Source organism: Electrophorus electricus, chromosome 5 (assembly GCF_013358815.1).
Source record: "Electrophorus electricus isolate fEleEle1 chromosome 5, fEleEle1.pri, whole genome shotgun sequence".
Lineage (NCBI taxonomy): Eukaryota > Metazoa > Chordata > Actinopteri > Gymnotiformes > Gymnotidae > Electrophorus > Electrophorus electricus.
The window spans coordinates 14,241,636-14,252,928 of NC_049539.1; the positions used below are offsets into that span (position 1 = coordinate 14,241,636).

The window sequence follows — 11,293 nt, forward strand, 5'->3', positions numbered from 1 at the left end:
TAGACTTGATTACTTTTGAAACTGGTCCTTGTAGATAATAGGTTTTCAGGAATTATTATGATCATGATTAACAACAACAACAACAATAATGATAATAATAATGGGTTTCTTATGGGTTTCTAAGTTAAAAAGTAACATGTTCTGATTAAAGTGACACCATAAAAAAACATTTCACACAGATTACAATGTTTTCTTAAAACATATATTACAGTATGTAAACAAGTAAAATCTTTATGAAAATATACAATGCCTGAATACAGTGTCTGAGACTTATTATATTATACAAGTATATTTGTACATTCATTTGTACACCTAAGTCAATTTGCTAGCAACAGTGTCATCAGCCAAAATAAACTATTTAAAGGCATACAATAACTGCAGAAAAGAAATATTTAATGTACAATAAATTAGCACAAAAAAGCATTGTTGGCTTGTTGTTTAAAATAATATGCACCCACATTACATTATGCTGACCATTGTACTAACCATTATACTTAAACTCTAGGTGCAATATGTACAGCATATCACAGTAAAACAATGTAATGCTTGGCTTATACACATCAGATTGCCTGGTGTTAACACCTGCAGTGCTCCGTTAAGTCCAGCTTGATAGAAATGAACACTAAAATATCAACACTGGGAATTTTTCTGTTAAAAATACTTGCAATAGGACCAAAAACACATTAAGCTCCATTATGCAGTATGAAACATTAAATACTAAAGCAATTATTAAATAGCTATTCTGAAAACAACTTTTTAAAAAAATCTACCAAATTACCATACTAATTTCCCATGTTGAGAAGGTACTGTAAAATTCAACTTAACTTGCTGTATGGCATATATGTACCTTACTCATCCATATAAACTGTTTGTATTTCAGGGTGTAGCACTGCATACATCCATCACCCACAGGTTAACAATTCAGCTGTTTGTCACAAGTTGTCTTGCTATTACACAAACATGCTTCATTTTGAGCTACACTATTGCATTAGCTTTCAAGAATCTTGTTCATGGAACCTTCTTCTGTTGGTCTCTTCAAAAAAAAAACTTTTCATGCTTCAGCAGGTGTGTTAGCACTGGCTGGTGGTTTCCTGGAGACAAAAAAACCCCCAACCTATTATGTTTGTTTAGACTGTGGTTCCTATATACTTCATTTTGATATATTAAAGTCAAGACATGTCATCGTAACTAAGATGCTGGTCAAAAAATGGCTGAGGAAGTTGCTAACCCCTAGAAGTGAAGAAATGTGTTTCAGACTATGCCTTCTTGACAGCCCAATTGTCATTTTCTGTGGCTCACTATTTTTTCCCCAGTGTCCGCTCCTCTGAAAAGTACACCTACTCAAATTTGGTGAGGGGTGCTCTGTCACATGTGATCTCTGACCTCACACCACTTGCCAACCCATTTTGGGCATGTAGTTTTGGGACGCTACTGCACGGATTCTCTAGCCCATTCATGTCTCTGAATCAAAGGATATACATATACATACATACATACATACATACATACATACATACATACACATACACACACACACACACACACACTTAGCCACATTAGGATCACAGATCACCTGTACCTCATGACAAAGCCCTTAGTCAAACCCACTTTTCTGTGGAATTTGATTAGTGTATGCCATTCCTTATCCAAAGAAACTAACAGGCCCTTTGTGGTAGGGAGAAACAGTAGCATGTATTTTTTTAGTCAAACTGATTATAATTTCATGGTACAATACAATGTTAGAGCACTTTGTATTAAAACAGACCTGTGACAGAGTTTTTTAAGGACCTAATTAACTAAGATAAATGACTTTACCCTACTGTGATACAAAATGATATACATGCTCTATATGGCTTTTTGAATTTAATCAGAATGAAAGAAAGAAAATCACTTACACAGCAGCATTGTTGACTACTCCTTCCTCCAGACTCTTAGACACAGGCATCTCGATGACAAATAAATTCCTACTGAGGAATTTGAGCAGGCCGCAATGATTTCTATAGCAACAGAAGGCATCCACCGATAGCAATAGCACCAGGAAGATGACCATGACAATGCCCACCACACCTGCTTTGCCCAAGACAGCTTTGCTTGCAACTGCAGTAGAGTAAAGGGTATAACAGAAGTACATCTAAATGTTTACTTGGTGCCCATGCAATGGTCAGACAATCAACCATCGGACAGTTAACGGAGTAAGACTGAGCATCAATGAGCATCAATGACATCAATGACAGCCTTTAAAATTAAAGGCAGTGAAGATGGGTTAGCTTTTATCCGCTAATGACCAGCTTGTCTTCTTGTGAAGTATACCCATCCAAAATGACTTTAATGAAAGTAAGAAGGTTATTAGTGGACAGGTGTTCATGGCTGCCATGCTCTAGTGAATCTTACTGTTAGTTGGGCTTGAACCCAAGTCAGCAAGCTGATGACACCAACAGCCTACTGGGTGAGCAACCACACTCTAACAATGGTTGGCCTATGTGCAGAACAGTTAGATCTTGCATCAGGCAAAACAAAAGGAAAAAAAAACTAACCACCACACCAAGCGTGGAAAAAGGGAGAACAAAGGACGCCATGGGAAGAAATGGCAACCCCGATGCACTGGGGAAAACCAAATTAAAACTTCCCAAACAAAACCAGAAAACAGGGAGGAACTTGAATGGCTAAGGGGAGCCTCGGGAGAGAGACAAACTCGAGAGGGAAAACTGGAGAGGGGAGGGGACGTGTAAAAACACAAACACCCTTGCTGACAAGAAGTGAGGTGTAGCACGAGGGCTCACAGACCTCAATACCTGAAGCTACCAGCTAGGAGGTTGGCTCAGAACTTTGGCAAAAACCCATCGCTGAATGACTGGGTCACTGGGCGTATACGAGGTCTAGCCCAGCTGTTGGGTGTTAAGCCTGATTAGTAGTGTGCCTGACTCGAGGCTTCCCTCCGGTGGCCGGAGGGGGCCTTGGCCTGGCACCAACTTTTACACTTACCCTGCGGCATGGAAAAGTTTAACTTGGCAGGACTGGAGAAGCCATTGGAGTTAACAGCCAACACCTCAATCAGGTAGTTTGTGCCTTGCTGGAGCTGAGGAAGATGAACCTGGGTGGAGTTTGCAGGTATGTGCTTTTCTCTCCAATCCTCCCCCTCCTTGTCCTGCCAAAGTGAGACACAGATCAGCCAGTCTCCTTGAGAAGCAGAAATATTTGTTTTAGGCAAAAAACCCCCAAACCCAACAGATATACAGATCGAATAATGGGGTCAGAAATGGCTTAGATTTCAGACTAACCATTTTGTACCGCACAACATAGTGCATAATAGGAGAGCCTCCATCATCCAGCTGTTTAAAGGGGATGAAGAAAGAGTTTCCCTCTATCACAATCGCACCAAGAGACAATACGGGATGGTCTGGCTCCCCTACAGAGAGAAAAACAAGGAGAAGACAATGAATAATTAATTGATGTCAACAAGGCTTCAGTGGGTACACATACTCACCAAATGAAGGAGTAAATTGTGCTTAACAATAAATGGTCCCCTAGTAATAGTTGCTTCACACACAAATAACATACATGTTATCACACATAAATAACAGATATAACATAAATAACATAAATAATACACATAAATGCTAATTTTACAAACCTGAGGATTTGCAGTACAGTTAAAGACAAACTATGCATTGAATTTTACAACCTAACAGTGGTTTACAACCACCCAATATGCAGTCTATCAGGTCTATTTAATTCATTCTTGACAGGCCTACTGATTTACCATCTGCAGTGGTGGCATAAACGAGTGGCATCATCAGAAGCAGGTCACAGTTCAGGGTGAAAGGTCATCAGCAGGTGGATGAAGTCAAGGTCATGGGTGATGGATAGCAGAAGCAAATTATGAACAGAGGGCATGAGCAATGGTACATGTAAGCATGATAAGTACATAAAATCAGTGCATTCAACAAAAAATCTTCTGAAATAGTGAAATATTATTTCAGTGATTTTTTTTGGAATAAGGAAGTAACTCCACCTGACCCTAAAGCCAAGTGTTAGCAGGCTTGATGGAATGAGAGGAAGAGAGGATGGAGTTTTGGTGACACTCACGTTTGGCCTGAGTACGGATCTTTTGCTCAGCTGAAAAGCCCCCAAGGAAGTGATCGTTTTGGGCGGCAAAGCGGACAAAGTATTCGGTGTATGGAGCCAGAAACCCGACCACTAGGACACCTACATATTCAAACATAGTACATAAAAATCTCTCCATCTATAAACCTTATTTCTTTATCATTATCTGTTTAATAGTGGGTCCTGAACCAAAGCTATTCTCAAAAAATCATCCTCTGTTTCTGAATGTTATGAGCTGAGCACTCTATTACTGGATGGAGGAACAGTGGCTTCGCTCCAGTTATCCTGTGGTTGTTTCTTCCACTGCAGGACGTATTTCGTGAGGGGAGAGCCTCCGTCTGGTATGGTGGCGTTCAGAGTGATGTGGGCTGACATTGGCCCAGGTGACACACTAAACAATGATGGGACTGCCGGCGACGCTGGAGATGGGGACCAACGGAGCTGTGTCAATTCGTGAAAAATGGTATTGCCCTATGTGAATGACATTATGCGCACGTTGAAAGTCACTGGGTATGTCAAGAGGCTATTATATTTAAAGTGCAAATGTCATGCTATATGTCTGTGAAATTCCTGATATATTTCTAGCCTGTTACCTTTTGCCATTAATGAAAAACGAACAGTTAGATTTCAATGAGCAAATAAGAAAAGCATAGGCAAGTGTCATTACTGACAATAGATCATATGACTATCAATATGACTAAGAAATATGTCCACAAAACAATTTCTATAATTTGAAAACTAAAATCCTGTTCAATATGAATGTAAGCTGTAAGACACAACGTATATAAGGAATAAGAAATCTAAACGTGTAAGTGTTAGGACATTGGTTATCACAAAAGTTATTCTAAAGACAACGAGGACCAGCTCTTACTTATGAGACTGAAGTCCTCTGTGGTGTGGGCAGCCTCGGTGCCAGCTTCGCAGGAATACACACCACCATCAGAGGGCACCACGTTCTCAATGAAGAGCTGTGATCCCTCTATCCTCTGCTGAACAGAAGAGAGCTATGCGCGTATGCACACGAGAGAGAGAGAGATCAAAAGGGAGCATGTACGTTTACAGCATTCGGCAGATGCCCTTCTCTAAAGCACCTTACTGAAGTGCTTTTGACTCAGTGAAAAGAAGCAAATATTCAGTCTTCATTTAAAGACAGCCATAATATGCATAAGCGCTTACAAAAACATAGTAACAGGACATGCTCACCAAAAAAAACACCCCAATCCCAAAGCCATGCTTAAGGTGACCTGCCAAGAGAAGTGGCATGGCAAAGACCAGGACCTTCAAACAGAAACCCTTTAAGCTTAAGTTTATCATGATTCCTAGGGTTGGACTTAATGGTTTAGGGACATTAAAGACAGGAGTGGGCACATATATTTGAAATAGTGGTGGTGTAACCGAATGGCAAGTAAATGAAAAGCCAAAAGCGCCACAGCCAAAAGAGCTGGCTCTTACTGTTCAGCTGAATACTCATCACTAATACGACATTAGTGCTATCATTATATACCGTCTGCAGAACCTGTATATGAAATTGCTAGTTACTTTCAGGAGTGCAGTGACAAATTTTTGGCTTTCCTGTTTTTTTACATTTCTCTTCTCAACTCAGATAACTGAACCACATCCTATCTACACTGCAGCTGTTGCTTGTTTACTTGCTTGCACAAGTCTGCATTCACACAGTGGCATAATTATGTAAAAACATATCTTTACAATCACGACCAGAGGTGGTGCTACAATAAGATTACCAAATGTAGTTGCAACATTAGCAGACAAGAAGCATTCTAAACAATGTGTTCATATTTATTTAAGAACAAGTTATTTAACGTCAACATATAAATCTCATTGGTATTTGTCCTTTGGTTCATTGGGACCCTAGATGATGGCCTACCTCTGCCTATATAAAGATCGCCGGTGATAACCACCGAAAAAGCTGCACACAACTGCCAATCCATTCTTTTTGCTCCTGCACTGTCTCCTACCATGGAACTGTTGTTGCCCTTCCTCCTCCAGCTGACGGTGGGCACAGGGTGTCCAGTGGCATTGCATGAGACGAGCACAGACTCTCCGAGCTGCACTATCATCGTGTTCTGGCTCAGGGTCACCAGCGGGATTTCTGAGAACAATCAGCAATCCCCAAACCACAGTTAATGCACTGCAGGTAACAAAAGTGGAGCAAGGAAGGGCTTTATGATTCCTCTAGACAAACCCTGTTTATATGGTTTGGCAGTGACAAGGTTTTCATATATATATATATATATATATATATATATATATATATATATATATATATATATATATATATATATATAAGCATATATATATACCCTTAGAGAAGCAGTCCTTTAAGGAACTTTTTGACCAATATGAGGTTCGATTGCAGAGGAATAAATTATTTTTTTTAAAGAAGCTTCTGCAAATAATCTTCTTCAATCCATGAAAAGAGAAAAACCTTTGTGGTAATTCTTAATGGAAGTGGTTGCTTACACTGCACTAAATTCTCTGTGATATCACAGAGAAATAGCGAAATAAAATTCTGTTTATTGTTGCGGTAAACATTATACAAGAGAGCCCTCTTCTGTTCTGGAAAAAGCAGTGCTCAAGGAAAAAGTGATTTGTTAGTTTCCAAAAAAATCAAACAAAAAAAACAAATAAATAACATACTGATGTTGATGAAAATAGGTCACATCTCAGTACTTGAAACTAAGTAATACGTCTGGTAATCATTAAAAAACTAGTAAAAGCTCACTCTGAGATACCTATGTGTCAGATGAGGGGGCAGGGGTTAGAACATGCCTCCGAAGTTAATCTATTTCCAGTAATTCAATACTCAACAACTTTATCACCTGAGACATCCAGCTCGAAAGTGGCACTATCCTCTCCAATTTTATTTCTAGCTATGCAGACGTATTTTCCAGAGTCACTTCTGACCACAGCTGGGATGATGAGTTCACTCTTGTCTGAGTTGTATATGTAGCGAGAAGAATCAGAGGTGGGAGGCCTATGAAGGAACATGCACAAGTATATACAAAATTACACAAATGCATAAACCCTTTATAAATTAATACTAATGGATTAGTTGTAATGGTGACCAAGCAGCAATAGTTAGCAAACAGGTAGCAAACAGAAAGAACTTTGTGACAACATGGAACATTGGTGCTGCATAGAGGCAGTACATAAATCTTGAGCTGTGTTTGCTTCTTGCATGTTCTGTGCATGTTATTGCTATCCATGCCATTTACAATGTAACAGAATCATTTAGGCAAATTATCCCAATTCTTAGCACAGTTTAGCTGTTACACCTGATTTAACTCATCAGTTATTTAAAACTTATGTAATAAAAGTTTGGTGTGTTAGAGCAGTGAAATCAAGGTGTGCTGGACAGGACAAGAATTTGGCAGCCCGGAGTTAGAACACGCTCTGTAATTGCAAGGATAAACGCATCAACTTGCCCTGCTAAGGTACTTACGTTGCCCAGGTAATGCTTGGAACAGGTAGCCCAGTGACCAAGCAGGTGATCGTGGCATTTGCATTGGGTCCCGCAAAGACATTTGTCTTCTTTCTACGAATTATGGCAGTTGGTGGAACTAGAGGTTCCAAAATGTTTAAGGCAAAATTAGAAGAACAAGCCTTTCCATATATTTGTCTTCCTACAAATCTTGAAATGATCAGTGGGTTTTTGAAGGGTCTGTTCTACAGGGGTCTGTTCTACAGTGGTCTGTAATCTTCCGTAAATGTTCACACGTCTCACCATTTACACTGATGGAGATGTTTAGCATCTTCAGTATCTTCCGTCCTCTGATTCTGCCCTCGCATACGTAGGTTCCAGAATCCTCCTTCTGTATGTCTGCAATCTGCAGAGTCCCATCTGGCAGCACTTTTTGATGCCCAGCACCTGCAGAGAAGAGAATGGGCATTAACATCAATAAACGTTACTCCTTGCTTCTTTTTTTCCATTCTTGAGCACAGACTCTTAGAACACACACTGCAAATGCTTACTGAAAGGCAACGGCACACTGTTGAGAGATGAGCTAATCAAATGGCAGAAATGTCCCTCAACATGATGAAAAACTGGTTACAGGCAACAGGGAGAGTCAGGAAGAGGGGGGCATCCCTGTACCACATGAGGAGCCCAGAGAAAGGGTCCTACCATTGCTAACAGGGCGACCATGCCGATACCAGTTGATATCCACCTCAGGTTTCCCACTGACCATGCAAGGAATGCGTGCCACCTGGTTCAATAAAAATTCATGGTATGTCTCTGTCTTGCCAAAGTTAGGCATTTCTGATGAGGAGAGAGATGGCAAACATGAATCACAGGGAAGGGTTGTCATGCTAACAGTCAATTGTACATGTCTAATGGTGTGAAGCAACACAGGGCTTTGAAATATAGCAAAACACTGGGAGACTGTTATAATGTGACTGAATATAACTGTATTATTATTTTAACAATAGATCTGTCAAACAATATAAATTTTAGATTTATTTAGTTACTTACCATAGACAAAGATGTTCACTGTTGCTTCATCCTCGTGATTGCCATAATGGCAAATGCATTTATAAGTTCCACTGTCTTCCAGGGTTACCTTCTTTAAGACCACTTTACTTGACGTTTCATCAATTTTCTCCACTCCATGACGTTCCTCATCAATGTCTTCCCCATCCTTCTGCCACTGAATATCTGCCTCTTTTCCAGCTACAGGATTCATGGATTATGAAAAGAAATACATACAAAAACATGAAGTGCTGGTATTATACACACAAACACACACACACACACACACACACACACACACACACACACACACACACACACACACACACACACACACAAAACTCACACAGAGCATTTTATTTCTTATTCAAGACATTCTGCTTTTGACACAGTTAAATGCACTAATAGTTCTTTACTGTGTGATATTACAGGTATTTCCAGAAAAATGAAAGCACCCTAACCTTTGCACAAGATTAACTGGTCACTTCCCATGTTGATGTCTGGTTCACTTGTGATTAGGTCTACTTTAGCATCTGTAAAAAGAAAACAGCAATTTATTATTAATTGGTTGTTAAAACATCAAATGGGTGTTTTCTTCTTTAGGAAGAAAGAAAGAGTGAAAGAATATATAAAAATACATTAAAAGATACTTACTAAAAGGGTGTCCTTAATAATTACTATCATGCTTATGCCTGTGTGACTCCCCATTATTAATGTTATAGTACAGAAGGCCAAAAATAGCCCTAACCTAAATGGAGATGAAATGCAAGCGACCAGGAAAAGAGTCAAGGGCTATTGACAGAGCTGGGCTTACTTTACACTTACTATTTCTTCCTGTAAACTCATTATTCCTTTTTTCCACAGATATCCTCACAGACAGAGAAATCTGCAGTGAGACTCGTCAACCATATTACGTGAAGAAATGGAATATTTTAAATAATTAAAGAAGTGTTTTTTAAAATAGGCATTTCATAAATTTTATGTTGAGAAAATGTTTATTTTTATACAGAAAGTTAGTAAAGATCAGCACTTAATGAATCACTCTACTTCTCTCTCTCCTTCCATACCTTCCTTTTTCTTATATTATTTACTATTTGTATTATTTATATTATTTTCCTTTCCCTTATTTATTTTTATATTTTATCATAATAACACTGTGGAGCCTCCAAAAAAAAACAAAACAACAACATGCAGTTATGGGCTATCTTAAGAATTAACAACAAATAGATTAAAACACGAGATTTAATGTTATTGTTATGAAAATAAAGAGTCTATATTTATTGACGGAAGAAGACACACAACACCAACTGCTTAAAAATCACTGAAATAAGGGAAAAACTTTCGAGACCAGTAATTACCTGTTAATCTTATATTTAAGAAGAAGACGCCAAAGAATTTCAGCATCACCGGATATGTAGCCATCGCTGCGAGAGTTCTCCGCAATTGTTAATAGTATGACCACCTGCTGTGTAAAACTAGATCCGGTTTTAGCTGATTTGGTCCACCACTTTGAATGATTTATATGCTGTGCAGACGCTCAGAACAGAGACAGACAGGAACCTCATTATCTCTAAAATCTTTGCTGTTTTTCATGAACCAATGCTCCCACCTCCTGATATTTTATTTAAATTATCCGTCGACGAGTGGTATAGCAAAGTCGCCCTACCCTTAAAGGCGCCAAATGCCATTCCATTCCTTCTGTCAAGCCCCGGATGGAAGGAGGTTATCTGTCACTTGAGACTTCATGGAAGAAGATGATTTATCGCAGCATCATAGATTTTATTAAGCAGTTTTCATCCCCCGAAGGAACATAGAACGCAGACTACACAGGATAGATTCCTTGATATTTTCCATATACTTCTTGGTATTTATTTCTAAAAAAAAATAGGTGCTTGTGTAACAAACGCACGCACGTGTGTAAAATATGTGAAGTTAAATCAACAGCAAGTTGGAAAACAAATGTTGCTGGCATAACCCGTTTTATTAATTTGCTATCCTAATCCATCATATATTTTTTCAGTAGTTGTAGTATTAGTAACTTTATTATTAGTGGTGCAATAGCGTGTGCATTCACTTCTACTAACGCCGTGCGTCGCTTCCACAACAGAATGACAATAAGACGAAGACTCAACACATGTACTGCATACGTGAACATTCGTCTGTGCACACGTGCATAAGTGCTTATGCTGACGCGAACTGTACGAAGGGGCAGGATAGGATTTTAATAAACAAAGGACACGCTATTTTTTTTTTACCATTTCCAATTGTTTCACTTGTTACTCTGGCAAAGGACAAGACACGACTGGTTGCGTGCAAAATACAATACGTTATTGTGCTTTCTGTATTCTCGTGCGACCCGAAACTGTCTACAGGGTTTCAAAAATATAGTGATTTCATTCATCAGTGCATTTTAAATAATTGTTAATGGATAAAATAACAGTTTAAATTACATAAAAATTAATATGATTTCATAATAAATAATCATATGAATTAACAATTAAGTGATTTTGTGTTAAAATTCCTTTTACATTTTTTCCCCCCACATTAAGGAGGCAACATACCATGCTCCGCATTATCTAGTCTACAAATGTTTATTTCTACAATAGGCTACTACATTGAACTGTTCTATAAATAAGGTTTTATTTTATTGAAACATTTAGGACAGTAATATATTCTGATTGCTTTCCTTTTTATTAGCTT

General features: G+C 38.7%; 1 protein-coding gene across 1 annotated transcript; it reads right to left on the bottom strand.

The window, feature by feature from the left end:
* Positions 1–1,051: 1,051 nt before the first annotated feature.
* On the bottom strand, positions 1,052–9,130 carry ncam3 (neural cell adhesion molecule 3; the record flags this gene model as incomplete). Its single annotated transcript, XM_035526461.1, has 15 exons — positions 1,052–1,091; positions 1,342–1,461; positions 1,896–2,097; positions 2,983–3,145; positions 3,279–3,406; positions 4,081–4,206; positions 4,356–4,523; positions 4,976–5,090; positions 6,081–6,214; positions 6,945–7,099; positions 7,568–7,685; positions 7,850–7,993; positions 8,219–8,383; positions 8,597–8,794; positions 9,055–9,130. Coding segments are annotated over 15 exons (2,052 nt in total), but the record flags the coding sequence as incomplete, so codon positions are not given.
* Positions 9,131–11,293: the final 2,163 nt, after the last annotated feature.